This window comes from Labrus mixtus, chromosome 22 (assembly GCF_963584025.1).
Source record: "Labrus mixtus chromosome 22, fLabMix1.1, whole genome shotgun sequence".
Taxonomy (NCBI): Eukaryota; Metazoa; Chordata; class Actinopteri; order Labriformes; family Labridae; genus Labrus; species Labrus mixtus.
In genome coordinates, this window is record NC_083633.1 from 20,887,564 (window position 1) to 20,907,506 (window position 19,943).

General features: G+C 45.5%; 1 protein-coding gene across 5 annotated transcripts in view; it reads left to right on the forward strand.

Annotated features, from left to right (window-relative positions):
* Positions 1-19,943, forward strand: part of phf21b (PHD finger protein 21B) — a 70,705-nt gene that overhangs the window by 13,495 nt on the left and 37,267 nt on the right. For 4 of the 5 annotated variants that reach the window (XM_061030007.1, XM_061030008.1, XM_061030009.1 and 1 more), the window contains exon 2: positions 16,414-16,455. The exons of the other annotated variant lie outside the window; for it this stretch is intronic. In XM_061030007.1, coding sequence (XP_060885990.1) covers positions 16,414-16,455 — 42 coding nt within the window. The remainder of the gene's footprint in view (positions 1-16,413; positions 16,456-19,943) is intronic. 5 annotated transcript variants of the gene reach the window in all.

Consider the following 19,943-nt stretch of genomic DNA (forward strand, 5'->3'; position numbering starts at 1 on the left):
CGCATCAGGCTGATTGTACCTCGACTACCTCCACAAATATCAGAATCCTCCTGCAGCATCACGTCTCCGCTCGAGCTGAAAACACAGAAATGAACCCCTAAAACCTGCACCAAACAAATCCACTGTTTGTGCTCTGGTGTGTGTGGGAGGAGTCAGTTCATTTGCATACTCCTTCTCGGGGCCGGCGTCCCACAATGCCCTGTGTTTTTATGCATTATTGAGTCTCCTGGTGTCTTCCTATAAAGGAGGGAAGAGGCCGCGCCATAAAAGGAAGTAGGACTCTGAATTCAACAAGCGTGACTTCAAAGACCCTTTGAAAAATTGATCAGGTGGATGTTGTAGCTGGAGTAGATCTCCGATGGAGGCCTTTTTTTTTTTATCAGGTTAACAACTCAAAACACGAGAATAACAAACGTGTGTGCAGGAACGTCTCCTCTCGACTCTTTTCAAAGGTCACATCTTTTCTCTTTTCACACACCGTCTCTCCTGAAATGTTAATTTTTTCCTCAACACGTTTGATAAAGTAGAGGAAAGTTTCCATGGTGATGGCGTCGCAGCTCGGGGTTAATCATCAGATCTTGATTGCATCTCAGCCCGATTGTTGTTTTTAAAAAAAAATTCACAGCGCAGTCATTGGAAAAGAAACGAGAGAAAGCAGCCAAACTGCACCAGCGAGGATTCAATCTGTTGTTAGAGGAACCTGACAAAAGCAAACAGATGCTGCAGAGACGACACATGTGAACGTCTCCTCTGGGATTAATGAAGTCTGTAAAACACACAAACCTGGCTGATAGATTTAGAGTCAGACTTCTGCGTCCTGTTAGCATAGCGTGAATGTTTGGGGTCAATGAACTGAAGAAATTGTGAAATGACTTTTTTAAAATCACATCTTGTCACGTCTTTAGTCTGTTGTCGTTTCTTACCTTCCAGCATCAGCTCACGTTGACTGTAGAGAAAACCAGCAGTTTGACTCCAGATGTTTCACAGACTGGTAGTGTTGTAGGACTCCAAACTGGTCTCAAGAACACTTTTTAAAGGTCTCGTCTCGGAATCAAAAGCAGTTTGACTCGGTCTTGTCTCGGTCTCAGACTCGGCGGACTCTGGATTTTAAATCAAGGCCGGTCAAGACCACCACTGACAGGCTGTCTTTCCACGTCATTACTGTGATTTCTAAAATACTATTATTTTTTTCATCCCATGGTTACAGCCGCAACCTTCCTGGTGTTATGGTCTAAGTCAGTGACACGCCCCCTGAACACAAGATGATGATTTTTCATCTTGGGTATGTCTTGGTCTTGGGTATGTCTCGGTCTCGGAGCACTCTGCTCTTGGGTATGTCTTGGTCTCGGTCTCGGAGCACTCTGGTCTTGGGTATGTCTTGGTCTTGGTCTTGGTCTTGGTCTTGGAGCACTCTGGTCTCGGTTAGTACCACACTACAGACGGGGTCAAACCTTTTTGTTGTCACAGATATTTGTCTGATGTTTCTCTTACAGTTCAGAGCCTCTGCTGTAAAGCCTTTTCTTTCCCTCTGTAGAGCTGCTATGATAAATATTGTCTCTGTGTCTTTAAAGAGCAGCTTCACACTCTCTTCACACATTCAGACGTGTATTCAAACACACGTTGGCGTCTTCTGCGGTTCAATCAGTTCGAGGTATTTTCACAGGTTTTTAGCAGATTTCATAAATGAAGGATTTTTTTTATTCTCTTGGAAGAAATAAAACTTCAGGAAAACAGAAACCTGAAACCAGAATTTAATTTTAAGGTTACCAGAGTTTTGAACATCAATATGTCTAATTCAAACCAACAGCAATGGCCATGTCCAGAGTTCTGTTTGTGAAAATGTCCACTGTCATGACTCCCAGCTGTCCACACAAACGTTCATACATGTGCTCATGTGTGTGTTGTTTCATTACAAAGTCACACACTGCAGCGCTTTAGTCAGTTTTGCGGATCAGTGTGGATGGAAATTGTTATCAAAACTTGTAGTCTGAACGCAGAACTTTTTGCAAGTGTGAAAGTGTTATTTGTGAACTTGTATTTAGTGATCTTCAGTCGTGCTTTGTGGGAGAATGTGGCGTGTTCATGATGCACATCGCCACACGTTTTAGCAGCCCAAAGTTAAATATACTTTCAGACTGTGTTCAGCCACGTTTAATGGTGATATCTTACCTGGGGACTAGTCGACTTGTCTAAAAGCTTCTGTTGTATCGACAGGGATATAAGCTAGGAACATCATTTTGTGAATTGAGTTGAGCAGCGGCTAGAAGAAAAGTTCTCGAACTGATGTTCACATTCCTGTGTGTGTGTGATGTCCGCTTCAGGCTCTGATGTCTCTTCGGTCCCATCAGCTCACTGTCCGAGTGTCTGAGTGACCCCCCCCCCCCCCCCCCAACAGAGCCCGGGGCTGCTCTTCGTCTGTCCTCCTCCTCCTCCTCCTCCTCTCTCGCTCTTCCTCCTCCTCCTCTTCCTCTTCTCCCTCCTCCTCTCTCTCTCCCTCTTCCTCCTCTTCCTCTTCTTCCTCCTCCTCCACCTCCTCCTCCTCTTCCTCCTCCTCTCTGTGAAGGTCTCCAGGTCGAACATCACATTACATCACCCGGATGATCATAAAAAGCGCACTAAATGTCACGCTGCACCGTCGATAAATAAGAAGACAGACGTCGAGCCTGCAGGTGTTGATGTTCACTGCAGGAGGAAGCTGGACCAGATTTCAACATAAATATGAGAGATAACATGAAGGAAGTAACTTTTCTGATCTTTGAACAGAAGTTATAAACAAGTTCAAAACAGCCTGCCAGACACCAACATGTTGAAGAAAGACTTCAAGGTGTTGCTTAAGATCAAAAGTAAAACCATAACTGAAGGCTCTACCTCCCATAGTACATTTAGAGACCGTACCACAAGCAGGCCTGATAACTGAAGGCTCTACCTCCCATAGTACATTTAGAGACCGTACCACAAGCAGGCCTGATAACTGAAGGCTCTACCTCCCATAGTACATTTAGAGACCGTACCACAAGCAGGCCTGATAACTGAAGGCTCTACCTCCCATAGTACATTTAGAGACCGTACCACAAGCAGGCCTGATAACTGAAGGCTCTACCTCCCATAGTACATTTAGAGACCGTACCACAAGCAGGCCTGATAACTGAAGGCTCTACCTCCCATAGTACATTTAGAGACCGTACCACAAGCAGGCCTGATAACTGAAGGCTCTACCTCCCATAGTACATTTAGAGACTGTAGGTACCACAAGCAGGCCTGATAACTGAAGGCTCTACCTCCCATAGTACATTTAGAGACTGTAGGTACCACGAGCAGGCCTGATAACTGAAGGCTCTACCTCCCATAGTACATTTAGAGACTGTAGGTACCACGAGCAGGTCTGATAACTGAAGGCTCTACCTCCCATAGTACATTTAGAGACCGTAGGTACCACGAGCAGGCCTGATAACTGAAGGCTCTACCTCCCATAGTACATTTAGAGACTGTAGGTACCACGAGCAGGCCTGATAACTGAAGGCTCTACCTCCCATAGTACATTTAGAGACCGTAGGTACCACGAGCAGGCCTGATAACTGAAGGCTCTACCTCCCATAGTACATTTAGAGACTGTAGGTACCACAAGCAGGCCTGATAATTGAAGGCTCTACCTCCCATAGTACATTTAGAGACTGTAGGTACCACAAGCAGGCCTGATAACTGAAGGCTCTACCTCCCATAGTACATTTAGAGACTGTAGGTACCACAAGCAGGCCTGATAACTGAAGGCTCTACCTCCCATAGTACATTTAGAGACTGTAGGTACCACGAGCAGGCCTGATAACTGAAGGCTCTACCTCCCATAGTACATTTAGAGACCGTAGGTACCACGAGCAGGCCTGATAACTGAAGGCTCTACCTCCCTTAGTACATTTAGAGACTGTAGGTACCACAAGCAGGCCTGATAATTGAAGGCTCTACCTCCCATAGTACATTTAGAGACCGTACCACGAGCAGGCCTGATAACTGAAGGCTCTACCTTCCATAGTACATTTAGAGACTGTAGGTACCACGAGCAGGCCTGCATTCTGGGAGCGTAATGTTATCAAAGGGTAGTACGGCACTATAAGCTCTTTATGATAAGATGGTGCCTGACCATTGTTCTCTTAAGTGAGAAGAAGGATTTAAAATTCTGGATTTTATAGGGAGCCCGTGAGGAGTAATGTGGTCCCGGTTCCTAGTCCTAGCGAGTACACGAGCTGCAGCGTTTTGGACTATTTGAAGAGTCTTTAGAGACTTACCATAGCACCCTGACAAAAGAGAATTACAATAATCCAACCTGGAAAGACATAAAATACTTTTTAATTCACCTGACTTCAACTCGGCTTCATCAGAAAATGTTCTTTATGATCCAAAGACAACAGACTTCTAAATGCCTTTTTTATAATTTCTGTATGTTTTAAAGTGGTAAAAATGCTTCCAGAGCTCGTCCTCTGCAGAAAGGTCTCGTTAGCAGTTTATGACTTCCATCTAATTAAACCTTAATGATGATTCAGTCGTTAAACAGCCATTAAACGCCTCGGGGCAAAAAATTCACCTTAAACGTAAAGTGTTCGATGAATTATGAGAACAAAGGAGAAGAAAACGCCTCAGTGCTCCAAACAACTGAGTGCACACACTTTCCCCTGACCACTTCCTGTTCCTGTCTTTACTGTGGCTCAGTGGTAGAGTGGGTCGTCTCTGAACTGGAAGGTCAGGGGTTCGATCCCCAGCTCCTGCAGCCATATGTCCGATGTGTCCTTGGGCGAGACACTTAACTCCAAGTTGCTCCTGCTGCTTCATCGACGTGAGTGTGAATGTGTATGAATGGATTAGTTAATACTTTTGTGTTTGCGTTTTCTTCTTGTGCCGCCCCCTGCTGGTATGGAGAGTAATTGCCTCTCAAGCATGCATAAGTACAATTTGATTAGGTGCTATCAGTTTGGTGTGTATGGAGCGTTTTTTTTTGGCTTGACAGCGGTGGAGAGAACAAGATGCTGCAGACGGAGCTCGTCGCAGCTTGTTCTTTGTTGTCAGTTTGGTGTGTACCAACCTTAAAACCCGTCACATATATGTACACTCATGATGCAGCTGGTCGTGTACACAAACACAAGGCTAAACAGCAAACCTCAAAGTGTTTCCTAAAAAGTGCCTTCTCACGCTCAGCCCTCCTCCCGTCCTTTGAGGCAGTTTTCTTATTTGTTCCGGGGGTCCAAACATTCAGCAGACGTTTGCCTTTTTTTCTTTTGGTGTTGTGGGGATGGAGCCGGAGTTAATCTGTGATGAGCTGTCAGGTCGACGCCTCCGTGCGTCTAATCCATGATCTGATCTGTTCCTCAGATCTGCAGAACCGCTCCGGGCGGCGCTGCTTTAATACTGATAATGCCTTCTAGTTTGTGTGGAATATAATCTGTGGAAATCCCTTTAATCAAAGCGGCAGTGACACAAACATTGGCCGGGTAAAGACTTAATACGACTAAATGCCACAGAGAAACTCCCCCTCCTTTTTTGTTCTGCAGGAGAGATGAGGTGTTTTCAGCTAAATTTAACCTCCGACTGAACCAGCAGCAACAAAACACTTCAAGAGTCTGAGTGTTCATGATGTGGAGCCTGAGAGCTGACGCTGTCCAGACTCTCAGAACCCTAAAAGAAAAAGTGCACACATGATGCTGTTCAGAGTTTAGAAATCACAGGGAGATGAATAAAGGTAAAAAAAAGTCTAATCAGTCTAATCAAAAAGAAAAAGCTTTGTGCTCAAAGAGAAAGTGTAGATCTGTGACGCTGAGACCTTTTAAAGAGCCGGTACATTCTCTGAAGAGTTAGTTTCTTCTTTTTAAGTGCTTCTCAGTCAGGAGGACAAAGAGTCATCGTCAGTTCATCTTCTGGCAAACCTTCCAGCAGAAAAACAAACCTGATATCAGCGAGACTGTGTTTTACAGGTCCATGAACGCACCTTTGTGCCCGAGCCGTCCTCACTTCAAAGCTCGGAGACTTCGGAGGCACAAACGTCCCCAAACTTTGAAGCTGACGGGGAGGGGGGGTGTTCTGGAGGGAGGGGTCTGAGAGAGCACCTCCAGAGGATTCTCTGTACGACTGAAGGAGAGAAAACACACTACACTTCAAAGAGGCGACGCCCCTCAGAGGAGGCGACTCGCTGTCTCCACCGCCGTGCAGCCCGAGCTTCAACTCGGCCGGGTCGTCTCAAACCCAGAGACCACAACCAAACCGACAACAAAGAACGAGCTGCGATCAAAACCGACTGCTGCGTCTGGTTTTGTACTCGACCCCCGACGGTCGATTTTAAAAACAAGTAAATACACAAAAGAGGAGATTCTGTTAAATCTATATCTACAGTTTGGACTCTTTATTCTCAGAGTCCTGAGCTCTTTGGGAAACCATAAGAGTTAACCTGACACACAAAGATGGAGGATTCTCTCCTCAGGTCGCTTTCACACCTCTCAGCGTGATCTGAACTCTCGTCTGCACCTTGTTGTTTACAGTCTGCTGTAAAACTTATAAAACTACACATTCCTGAACTCTTCTGTTTATGTAGCCGAGCAGCACAGGAGGACAAAGTCGACCTGAAACCTCTCTCATGCAGCTTGTGTGTGACGTTCAGGACAATAAAACATGAAAACGAGGAGATAGAAACTCAGAGCTGAAATATCTCCCTCTGTGGATCTAGATTTTAGTGATGGAGGATGGAGACGAGTTAACTCTGATTTCACACTTCGTTTCTGTGCAGCTATTTTCAGCCGTCGATGACAGAAGGCCCGGTTTGTGTTTCAGATAATGAAAACACACCATCCAGCGGTGAGCGGCTCCTTTCATCCTCCTCGCGTCAGCTCGTTATTGTTCGAGTTAAGACATTAAGTCGAGGAGAGAGAGAGAGAGAGAGAGAGAGATGTGTCTGTGTGAGTCACTCACCTAAAAATATCAGCCATATTCCTCCCCTTCTCTCTGCCGAGTCGCTCTGACCCGTGAGTCACAGCTTCACATGGAAAGGTTCAGAAGCAGGCGGCGTTCAGAGAAACCCGGTGATCTGACCGCAGAGAGGACGTTCATCAGGGAGAGTGAAGGCAGCGACAGACCAGAATGTTAAACATCGAACCATATCGATAAATGTTTGACACCACAGAAATAAAAAAGTCCAGCCAGCAGTACAGCCTGCTAACGGTACAGCCTGCTAACGGTACAGCCTGCTAACGGTACAGCCTGCTAACGGTACAGCCTGCTAACAGTACAGCCTGCTAAGGTTACAGCTTGCTAACGATACAGCATGCTAATGGTAGCCTGCTAAGGTTACAGCTTGCTAACGTTACAGCTTGCTAACGTTACAGCTTGCTAACGTTACAGCTTGCTAATGATACAGCTTGCTAACGTTACACAGCCTGCTTATGGTAGCATGCTAACGTTACTGCTTGCTAATGGTGCAGCCTGCTGTAGTCTGTTGCTGCGGTTTGATGTCTGTGGTCAGGAGGAGCGATCGTCTCGTCTAACCCCCCTAACCCACTTTTTATGAAACAAGACAAGCTAACGTTCTCAAGCGCTACCTTTCTCAACACGATCAGTAACACCAGAACTCTCTGAGAATAATAAATAAAGAAGGCGGCGTTGGCAGGAGGACAGATGTGTGCAGACGTGTGATCCAGTGCGGGACAGTCGTCTCGTTTGTTCGTCACCTAAAGACTTCAGAGGTTCAATCCCCGACTCTGATCATTTATTCATACTCCTGGCCTCAGACCAACGAAGAAAACACGGCTGATAAATCACAGCCAAGTGACTTCCTCCTGAGTCATTTGTTTGTTTATTTCACTGATTTTGTTCCTCAAACTGGGCTGCAGAGCCTCTTAAAGGGACAGGACGCTTTTAAATTCAGGCTGTGAATGTTTGAAGTGTTCCTCTTTATTCCTGTGTTTTTGTTCTGCAGTCTGAACCCCACATTGTTGCATTTCCAGTCTCTTGAATCCGTATCAGGTGTGTGTTTCCGTGAGGTCGGCGTGTTAAATAAGATGCTTCTTGCAGTCGGTGACACATTTCCCACTCTGATTCTGTGCTTTTCTTATCGTTAGCGAGCAGCAGTATCTCTGTTTCCAGCCTCGACAGTGATTTGTTGTGTTCCTCTGCGTGTTCGGCCTCTTTTCTCTCTGCTGCAGCCAGAAGATGGCATGGTTCGTATGCAGTCTCCTCTCACACTCCACATCTCGGCTGCCACGCTATTATTAGCCCCTGCCATGCTTTAAAACGTGTGTGTGTGTGTGTGTGTGTGTGTGTGTGTGTGTGTGTGTGTGTGTGTGTGTGTGTGTGTGTGTGTGTGTGTGTGTGTGTGTGTGTGTGTGTGTGTGTGTGTGTGTGTGTGTGTGTGTGTGTGTGTGTGTGTGTGTGTGTGTGTGTGTGTGTGTGTGTGTGTGTGTGTGTGTGTGTGTGTGTGTGTGTGTGTGTGTGTGTGTGTGTGTGTGTGTGTGTGTGTGTGTGTGTGTGTGTGTGTGTGTGTGTGTGTGTGTGTGTGTGTGTGTGTGTGTGTGTGTGTGTGTGTGTGTGTGTGTGTGTGTGTGTGTGTGTGTGTAAATAAACTGCTGCTGCACAAGCCGGGCCTCGCTGTGGGAAAACGGCACCAATGCAAACATGTAAAAGCAACATGACAGTTTATTGCGGTGTAAGAGGCTGATGATCGGGATCCAAACTGAAAAGGGATTTCCTGGTTTAAGCTGAGATTTAGAGCTGCAAATGCGTCACCTTCCCTCTGCCAAGGAGATTTTTTTTTGACATATTTCCTTGCCTGCAGGGCGCCGTCGACAAACACTCGTGTTTTTTTATATTTTTTTATCGCTCCCCGGTCTTCAGGACGCCGGTGCCAGCCACAATTCATGCAAAGGCAATGACACGCTGTGGCTGGATAAAGAGCTACATGTGAGGAATCAGAAGCAGGGAGGAGAGAGGCCTGAATGGAAATGTGTTTTCATCGTGGGCCTTCAGAGGAGAGAATATGTTTGCTTAATCACGTCTCACTTCAAAAAAAAAAAAAATCCTGCAGCCAAGTTGCCTGGTAACTAAAGTGCAGCGGAAATCTTTGACTTGAGAATGATCGTTGAACAAGAGCAGCCAGAGAAAATCTTTCAATATCCAAATTCAAGGCCTGAAAACGTCCTTGAATGCTGTTTCCCTGTTTTCAGACTTTAAACACACGAGACACTCTTTGCAAGGTCTGAAGATCAAATGTAGAATATGTTAATTATCTCATTTCTAGTCCCCAACAAAAGAGTTTGAATTACCTCACACACAGCATTTAGATTATTCATACAGCGTGTGTGGCTCCTTCAGGTTCAATGTCATGTGTTGTCATGAATTCTCAGTCTCTTTCACATGTCAGGAAATGTTTTCTATGACCTAAAAATCGCTCTGAACCAAATCCTGGGTGAATCCAGGGCCTAGAAACATCCTTAAATGTCACATATTACTAACATGTGTCTCTAGTCCGTCTACAAACCCCCCAATGATGAGAAAAGTCCATCCTCTCTGTCTTCTGCCTGCTCCACTTTTCAGAAAATGTGTGCTCAAACAGGCCGTTTGGAGATTTTCCCTTCATGACATCACAAAGGGCAGTAGCCCCTCCCCCAGGTGGGTGGCACTCCCACAGCTAGGTGTTTGTTCTGCCCTCTGAGTCTGCCTTCTCACCGTAAACAATAGGACATGGAACGAGAAAGCACAGAGTACACCCAAACCCTTCCAGAGAGGGGGCGTGGTCAGACACAGCTCATTTACATATTTAAAGGTACAGACACAGAAACAGCCTGTTCTGAGCAGGGCTGAAATAGAGGGGTTTATAGACATGATCAAATACAGGATCAGAGTGGATTTAGAACAAGAAACTTCACACACATGTTGAAGAGGAGCTCTGAGACTTATTTAAACTGAAGAAGAGGAGGATATGTCACCTTTAATGCAGCATTTGAATCATCAAATTCTGTATTTTTTGGTTAGTGTGACCACGCCCTTAGACTAACAACAACTTTTAGTGGACCCACTTCAGGCATTTAGACGCTTAAAGATGTAAAAATGTTGCCCAGGTTTAAAGATTACAGGATTTCACTTCAGAACAAGAAAGAAAAAAAATCACGTTTGATTGTTTTCTTTGTCCAAGGCCTCCAAACGTCCTCGTCCTTGGATGCATTGTATGTTTCTCTTCTCCATTTCCCCACCTGTCTCCATGCAGAGTTCATCACACTTTACCATTAAGAACAAATGTCAAACTAATACATTGCTCTCCAAATCATATGCTGCAAAGAATCGAGCTGCATGACTTTGCATTGTGAATTTCGTTTTAAAAGTGTCGATTTATAAACGGCTGCTGCGACTAAAGAGTTCTTCATTTGCATTTTCACGTCCATTTACCTTCAAAAGTTCAGAGTTAATGTAACTCACAGGTCTCTGCTAACCCGCAGCAGCTCTGCAGCAAATCAGTGAGGCAATTAAGAGCTCCTACAGCTGATTACAAGAAGGTTACTTTGCATATTATTCACGATATATATTCTGAGCAGTGTCAGTCAGACCTGCTCTGACACTCACTGTAGGATTGATCAGATTTCTCCCTCCAGCTGCAGGAGTTCATGATGATCAATGTGAACATTTCATGATGGTTTGCGTTTGCTGAAACGCCTCTTGAGTTTGAACGACAGGCCGACCTTCATGTCAAGGTTAAAAAAGCCCTTTGAACGTGTCCGCTCGGCTCGTGAATGAAAAATATCTGCAGCAATTTATTCTTCTGTTTGTGAGTGACGTCGGCTACTCAGAGACAAAGATGTGCAGAAACGAGCTTGAAGAGTTCAAAAGCAGCTAAATGAAAAACGTGAGTAATTGGTGTGGAGTTTGGTGGTTTGGGGTTAAATTTAGCCGTTGAAGGAGGTCCGTCCTTGTACTGCCAGTCAGGCGCTAACAAAGAGCGGCGAGTAATAAATGGGACTTTAATTTGTTTTTCTCAGACAAGGTCACCGTGAGTGATGGGTGAAAGGCAGCGACGGGATGTTGGAGTGAAGGGGGGGGGATGAGGAGGGGTGGGGGGGGGATAAAAGCCTCAATTTACATGAATGTGTTTGTAGAAGCTTTAAAACGGCAAAATCTACAAGCTAGTTCTGCACGGAGAAGCCATTCCTCCCATTTTTTGTTTTTGGACAGCACGTGAATGCATCTAATTGTAAGGACGGGGAGATTGATGGAAAGGTGAAAACGCAAGAAGGACCTGTGAGTGAGATGCTTTCTAAGTCTCCATGGCAACAGGCTGATGTGGATTAAGGGTGGTGTAGTATTAAGGGGCAAACTGACACACCAAACCTCAGCTTAAAAAAAGCAGGATTTAGCAGAAATGCAATTTTTTGTGACTTTTTCCAGAGTTTGAAAGTGAACGTGTGTCACATGATTTAAAGTTCAGGGTTGTGGGAGATAATATCTAAATATACTCTGCAGCTTAAGAGTGAGGATGCATGCTTTGGTTGCCGTGGTATTGAAACGGGGTATCACTATCGTCTGATTTTTACAAGTATCCAGGGTTTAAAGTTCTGGGCGAGCCCCGGCTTGTACTGCACACTGTGTGACCAGCCGGCCGTGCTGCGTCTCCTCTGCTCTCTGACCTACACTGTGTTTACATGTAGCCTGTCAGACTCCAGCTGCTTTATGAGCATGCGTGTGGAAACCTAAACGCTGCACAGAAACCACAATGTAAGCAGCAGAATGGGCTTTAAACTGCTGAAGAAGAAGAAGAAGAAGAAGAAGAAGAAGAAGAAGAAGAAGAAGAAGAAGAAGAAGAAGAAGAAGAAGAAGAAGAAGAAGAAGAAGAAGAAGAAGAAGAAGAAGAAGAAGAAGAAGAAGAGCTCCACTCTGCTGCAACGAGTTGTATTTTTGTACTCTCTGACATTTCAGCTACCTCTGTAAATGTATTCAAATTAATTTCCCATTATTGCGTGCTTATCGGAGGCCGCAGAGACGTAAACAAAGATGCGGACAAAAGCAATTAAAAATAAATGGGGTTTGGACAGAAGAGCCCGAGAGGAATAGATAAAGGCAGAAGCCGCGTGGAGCTGCTGCAGAGCTTTTTTATTCTCCATTTTTCTCAAACTGTTGTTATATACTTTTTTTGGTTCCCGTCCTGCGGCCTCATCGCGCTAAACGGCCAAATTAACCCAATTATTTGGAGCGAGCTGAAGTGGCGCTGCTGCCTGCAGGCGCTGAGTTCTTTCTGTAAGTCCGTATCGTCTCCACAGCTCCCAGATATACGTGTGTGTGATTCTGTGTGTGTGTGTGTGTGTGCACATTATTCATCGGTCAGCTGAATCCGTGCCTGCAGAGGGAGAGTGATTACTGTGCGGCTTTGCTTAATGAAAAATAATGACTCGCTCTCCGCTGAGTTTTTCTTTTTTCTTTTTGTGTTGGTGCTCTTTAGCGTGACGTTGAAGTTGACTGTACCTGAGCTCTGTGTCAGAGGGAGACTTCAGACGGGAAGAGAGAAAAACCTCGGCACAGTTTGTTCAGCCTTCACAATAATAGTTCTTAAATGAAGGCCGGTTTCCGTAGCAACATGCCAAATATAACAAGGCTCCTGCTCACATACAAATAAAGACACACACACACACACACACACACACACACACGCACAGGGATACAGACAGACTGCAGGCCGTGAATCAGCCTCTGATGGTTTCTGACTTAATATATTAAATGTAAATATATGATAATGCGTGCAGCTCTAATGCTTCAACAAACTGACCTTTAAGCCGCCGAAACACAAGTTTATTTTTCCTCTTTTCTCCATTTTATCATCTCGGGTAACACAGGATCCTGTCAGTGACCTCTTTGTAGCTCCTCCCACCTCCTTTCTTTCAGGACCAATCAGGGCCTATAGTTCGGCAACAGAGGCGCAGCGAAAATATTTTATATTTCACCTTTGAGAGATGTACAAATCTGAGCAGCAGAGGTGGAGACGTCCTGACGATCGGCTGGTAGACACAGGATCCTACGTTTCCCATGATGCAATTCTACAGCATCACTGAGTTAGCAACGTTAGGTAAATCAAGGTGTTATATAAGCTCACATCATAACAACAGAACTCGTGACATTATAATAAATACAACAAAAACAGACACTTGTTAGTCTGCAATACGTTTCTTCAAGTCGGCGCTGTAATGTATTCTGTGTCCGCACAACAACGACTTCCTGCTCACACTCGCCGCAGCAGAGACAAAAGACAATTTAATTTACCTGCATCTAATGAAAAGGCAATTTGTTGCGTGATAGGATGGAGATGGAGTGAGTTGATGACACGCAGACACACTCGCTCGTCCTGCCTGCAGGTTCAGAAATGAATGACGCCGTGTCGTCTGCAGCTCCCAGAGGCAAACTGAGAGGCCACACAGTGTCTGCAGCGCCGCCGACTCAATCATCATTCTCTCCACAGTGAGCGGTCAGAGGACACATATCAACACTCTCGCTCAATATTAGCCTCAAAGATCAGGTTCGGATTCAAGAGGGGGAAAACTGAGACTGGCTTTTACTTTATTCTCTCTCTTTTACTGAACCTCTGAGCGATTTGAATTTAAGCAGAATTCAGCATTACATGGCATCCCTTTTGCATAAAAATACTTAAACATGGAGTTTGGACAAGCAGAGAAAGTTGTTTTGTTTGATTTTCCAGTCGGGTACAATCTGGCAATGTTAAAGGTGATGCATCTCAGAAATAAATCCTGTGATATGCAGACTTGTTAGCAATTTGATGTGGAAGTTAAAGTTTACTGTTCTGTGCAAAATTTGCAACTTGGAGAGTTGTAAAATGTTTTATAAAAGTGGCACCAGGATTGACCCCTGGGGAACTCCTTACCCACATTAAACATGTCTTACTTTGAGTTATGAATGATCTCTTTTGCTGGAGCTTATTCTTTTTTAAGAAGCCCCAATTTTTTGACTAATTTCCTTTAATTGCTCTTTAAGGGGCGCTGATAGCCAAGCGGTTATGTGGCTCGCCCCATGTAGGGAGGCTATAGTCCTCGTCCCAGAGGCCGTCGGTTCGCTTTGCTGTGTGTCATCCCCTGCTCTCTCCTCTGCCCCTATAAGGACAAAAATGCCCCACAAATACAAGATAATGTATATCCTAGTTGCTTTTGGAAGCCTCTTTTAAGATGTCTAATGAGAAAGTGGTGAATAAATATTTGAATCAGCTGCTGTTTGAGAATCCTGCTTGGTCAAAAACCAACACTGCTGCTAAGAAAAATGTTTTTCCCTCTAAAAATTGGCAGACCAGCTGCTAAATGGAGCTTCCAGGAGCTTGTTTTAATTAACATGTAGAAACAGTATCCACAGGCGTCCTAAACGACGCTCCAACATCATTCTCGCTGTAACTAAGTGGCTCTATTTCCTGCTGGAGCTGTGAATATGTGAGCCACACCTCTAATTGAACACCGGCATGTCGGAGCATGTTTCGGCCTCACGCTGCCGTCAGCTGCTGTCACAACGGGGACCGAGTGGCCACCTCTTCATCCAGACCTCCTCGCACCGCGCTCCCTCCAGCCTCCTGAGATTTTTAAAAACCGACAGCCCAGAGTCCAGATGTCAGACCTCGAGTGTCTGCTGCCTGGTAAACATGAAACTGTGTGTGCAACCTGGAAGGATATTTGTCATCATATCCACTCCCAAACATTTAACAAATCATCACCATGACTACCAAACTATTTTTAAAGAAATCGTTCTGATATTTGAGACTGCCTAAACTCTCATTCTTTACTTCTGCTTACCTTTTCCGCTCTCTCCTCGCCCTGGAACATGTCACTCTTTGGCCAATGACCAACTGAGAGCCGGAAGACTCGCGTCCGTGGCCGCCAGCACTCTCACAATAAAGCATGATTGAAAGATACTTCAAGACCTTATGCTGGATTTCATTGGAATCTACTGTCAAGTTGTGCACTTTTGGCTAACTTTACCGTCTCCACCGCTCTCCAGAAGACCGTCAACAAAGAGGCACGGACCCAAACCCTTACAAGAGCACATTCCTGTTCCCCAGAGGATGAACCCCCTTCTTCATGCCCAAGTAAAAATCCGGATAAACTAAAAACTGAACAGAAATCCCAAATTCCAAAAGAGCTTATTGTGATATAAAAAAAGGCCGCTCCTGAGAGGTTACACCTCGACATCTGTACATTTTTAAATGTGTTGACCTTTGGCTGTGACCTTCAAACATAAGCCCTTAAATAAACAGACATGTTTTTCCAGATGTTTTTTTGTGTGCTACATTTTGCACTGAGAAGTTTTTTGTTTTTTTTGGAGGATGTAGATGGAGGCAGCTGGGCAGGTGGCCGCCCGTTTCCCCCACGAGGCTCCACGCTCGCAGCTTGTGAGAGATGAAGCCCGTCGGAGTTAGCCAAACAGCGCTAATGCTCTCCTCAAAAAAATCCTCCCCGTCCAAATGCTAACAAGGAAAGCAGAAGCCGGCTGTGTTTGTGTGCATTTTGAACAGATGCTCTGGCTGTAAATACTGACGGGGTGGGGGGGGCGCCATTTGTTTTCATTTTGTTGCATTCAGGGAAAGGGGGAGGATTATGTGGTGAGAGAAAACAGTCATTGAGATGCAGCGAGCAGCAAATTCAGTCTGTGCCTTCCTCTGCCTCAGCCCATCTTTCTCCTGGAAAAACAAACATTCAGAGAACTCTGAGTTCCTGCTCCGCCGACACATCACTCTGTCTTTGTTTTCAGACAATCAGCAGCAGCCTTTGTCTGACTTTAATAATCTTGTTTTGCATTTTTAAAAAACGTTTCTGATGTGTTTGCTTCAGAATACTCGAGGGAAACATCACAGCGCTATTTTTTTTTAATGTCCAATAATCAGCAGCGTTCAATCCCAAAAAAACTCCTCCAGCTCTTTGTTTCTCCTCTTTCTTTCTTTTTAAAACTGCATGAAGCTCGTCTTACTTTACGATGCCCTGCGTCTTGAATTAATGAAATCTCTGTTATTTTAATGATCTGTAAAACTGAGTCTTTTAAAATCTACATCTTTTTAATCAAACGGGTGCTTAGGGGAGGAATGAATCCATCAAAAACTGCAAAGACAAATCCTGCACACGGGCTAAATTACAAAGTACAAAAACAAAGAATATCGATACCTGTTTCAAAACTACGGAGCCACAGGCCGGATTCTAACCTTGGCCTATGGATTCAGGGACTACATCCTCTGTACATGGGGCACAGGCACACTAACCACTAGGCCACTGGAGCCCCTAAACTCTTGTTTTTAAGTAACAAAAATTGCAGCCAACTATCTGTGTCACAGTCTGTGTGAGCCTATGGAAGTCCAGCGTTGTGTTAATGTCAAAGTTAAAACATTTCAGCTCATTGTGTTTTTTTTTTCTTTCTCTGTTGCAGAATCAGACGTTGTGCAAAGGCCTCGAACTTCAGAACGGACAGGTGAGGACACCTGAGGTGTTTATGTGCTGTTACACGCGATCGCTGAGAGAAACAGAAGTTGTGTCACTGCAGAAACTTTTGATTGTTGAATGAACCAAAACGAGTGTGACAGACTTGGACTTTGTTTTGCCTATATTCTGTTTTTTTTTTTTTGTGTGAAATATTTGAGTAAGTTTGAGGCTGGAACAATCACTGAAATGAAGCCATGTTGGAAGCTCGCTGGTGGAGAAATGGTTGAAATTAGCTAAAGGTTATTCATTTCAGAGGGACTATGGTTTGTTTGTCTTGTGAACTCTTGATTTTGAAGGTTACTCCAGCTGTCAGAGGAGTCAAGAGTGACTTCAGAAAAAGCACCAAGTTGCTTTAAGTTCCTTTTCCGTCGCTGATTATGCACGAGTCAAACTGCTGTGGATCTTAGAGGAGAGACAGACTCCTCCCCCTCCTCCTCCTCCTGTTTGCATTGAGTTAAACCCAGGTGTTTCAGTTTCCTCCGTGTCTCCACAGTTCATCTCCGTCCTCTCGTTAAGTGACAGCGAGCGTTTGTGGCTGCAGGAAAAACTTCTGCAGAATGTAAACGACTCCTCGGGCTGCCTCGGAGACAAAGAGAGGAGCGTAAGGAGCAGAGAGATGGAGATTCATTACCCGTCAGTTTAATTTCAGAGCTGCGATTCATTACGCAGTGAAGTCGATTTGGCCTCTCGTTTGTCTGCAGGCCGGAGCAGAAAAAAAGAGAGAGAGAGAGAGAGAGAGAGTGAGGGCGTGCACGGAGCTCTGCAGGAGGAGAGGAGCTCATTTAAATGAAGTTTGCTTGCCGTGATGGAGGATAATTGTTGCAGAGCAGCAGTGTGTGTAATTGAGGCTGCATTTGTTTCACAGGTTTACCTTGTAAACAGGCAGATTTGCATTTTTCTTCTCTCAGCTGAGGCGTGAACAGGAGGACAGATCCATGTTTCAGAACCTAAAGTCTGAGTTTTTTAGTGTCAGGGAGCTGGATCTCTTTAGATCACCATGGTAACTGATGCTGCACACCTTACAGGGTCAGAAGGAGGTTGTGTGTGGGGCACCAAGTAGCCTAACGGGTATGGAGACTAAAATCTTTGTCGCCGTGGGTTTGAATCCCTTTGGTGTGTGTGTTTGGGCCCGTTTATGAAGAGCGCTCAGAGAGAGCGTTCTACGTTTCCTCCCCGAGGTGTAATTAAAGACGAGACGAGCCGGAAATCAATCGTCAACATCATCCTGAAGCTGTCCTTCATCCTCACGAGAGATCTTCATGTTTGACACACAGGAGGCGGAGCATCACTGATCCTCTGACCCTCATTCAGCCCACAACTACATATCCCAGCATGCACCGGGGCACTCTAAGCCCATCATCACACAGACAGAATATCACATCAATCAGACCCTGATTGTTCCTGCAGGACAGCACCTTAAGTGGACCTGTAGTTTTCAGTTTCCTCTTCCTGTTAACGACCTCCGTGTCAGTCGGTGTCATGCTAACTGTCCTCTCTGTGCTGCACACGATGATGACAGAGATCCAGCATGACTAAATCACCACCTGCGATGAGCAAATTAAATATTGACTCCTTGTATTGACTCGTAGATCTCATTTGAAGTGATTTGAGTGGTGCGAAAAAGAGTAGGGGGAGTTGCTTTGAAGGCGAGCCGACTGTTTTTTTAACGGGTGAAGTAATTGGCTGTAAGGAGCGAATCATTGAGTTGGAGAGGGGACTACTTTATGCAGAAGTCCGGGTCACTCTCTGAAGCTGCAGAGTGGAATCAGACGAGGAAAAAGAGGAAGTGATTATTGAACAGGTGTGTACTGATCCAGATCCAGCTCAGATGACGGGAGCAGGCTGTGGGAACCGCCGCACACCGCTGGAAATAAATGACAGACGATGTTTGGTGTTGATGGAGGCCCCCGCAGCCAGACTGAGTATCCTCCTCCGAGTCCCGCCGCCGTGCAGGAAAACTCATCTGAGACGCAGCGCTGCAGAAACCGAGCGCCTTTCAGTCGCTTCCTCTCTGTCAATATTTGCCCGCCGGCCCCAAAACCAAATACACAGATATTGAAAGTCGTCACACTCGACGAGGCACGGAGAAGAAGGAGAGGAGAGCAGAGGAAGGGGAGAGGAGAGGAAGAGGAAGGAGGGAGGAGAGAAGAGAGGAAGGAGGGAGAGAGGAGAGGAAGGAGGGAGGAGAGTAGGGAGGAGAGGAGAGGAAGGAGGGAGGAGAGGAGAGGAGGAGGGAGGAGAGGAAGGAGGAGAAGGAGGGAGGAGAGGAGAGGAGAGGAAGGAGGGAGGAGAGGAGAGGAAGGAGGGAGGAGAGGAGAGGGGGGAGAGGAGATGAGATGAAGAAGGGAAGGAGAATAGGAGAGGAAGGAGAGGGAGGGAGGAGATAAGGAGGGAGGAGAGGAGAGGAAGGAAGGAGGGAGGGAAAGGAGGGAGGAGAGGAAGAAGGAGAGGAGAGGAAGGAAGGATGAGAGGAGAAAGGAGGGAGGAGAGGAGAGGAAGGAGGGATGAGAGGAGAGGAGAGGGAGGAGAGGAGAGGAAGGAGGGATGAGAGGAGAGGAGAGAAATGGTTGCAGAGAGACACAAAGCTTTCCCCTTTCTGTAAAATATGAAGAACTTTAAAGGAGTGTGATTGATTAACAGAAACAAAAGGTTTGTGTTGCTGCAGCACATTGATCCAGCCTGCAGCAGTTAAACTTCAACATCATCCAATTGTTCATGCACGTCCTCTAAACGTTGTTGTTTGTGTCCCTGAAAGGCTCAGCTTGTTTTTCTAAGTTAAAGGCGCACTAACACATTTCCTCGGCCCGTCAAGGATGAAGAAACAGAGACGCCCTGCAGTTACAGGTGCTGACAGTTGGCCAGGAGCTGCAGGTCTTTAGGTTCACGTCAAGTCCAGGTCCTGCTCCTCTCTGACTCGGGTTTTAATTACTCGCCATATGTCCAGTCTGCCTCCAACATGTGGCGAACCGCAGCCTCTCTGTTTGGACAAAACGCTTCATTTACATCCAGCGTTCACGTTTGTTTTTCTCTCTCCCTGGCATCCGCTCCAGAGTCTGTCCTCTGCACGGAGCTGGCACTGAGCGTGCTCAGTCGGGCTCCAGCGGGCAGAGGGTATATGAGATGTGGTCGAGTAAACAGGAAGCAAAGACGAGGTCAGGCTGCGAGAACAAATCTTTAAAACATGGAAACAGGAGGTCGGGCTTTGAAAAGAAAATGGAGCAAAATAACTTGTTTGAAATGTTTTTAGTTTAAAGAAATCTCAAGATCACAAAGTTTGATGTTGGCAGAAATAAAAAAAAAGGTTCTTAGATTTAGATTTTTATCCAAAGATGAGGACCTAAACCTCTAACTAGACTCTTCTCCTCTGTCGCCCCCCGGTGGTGGAACCAACTACCAAACTCCTTTAATCTGCAGAGTCCCTTTGCACCTTTAAGAAAAAGCTAAAGACCCAGCTCTGTATGACCAGAATCACAAAAC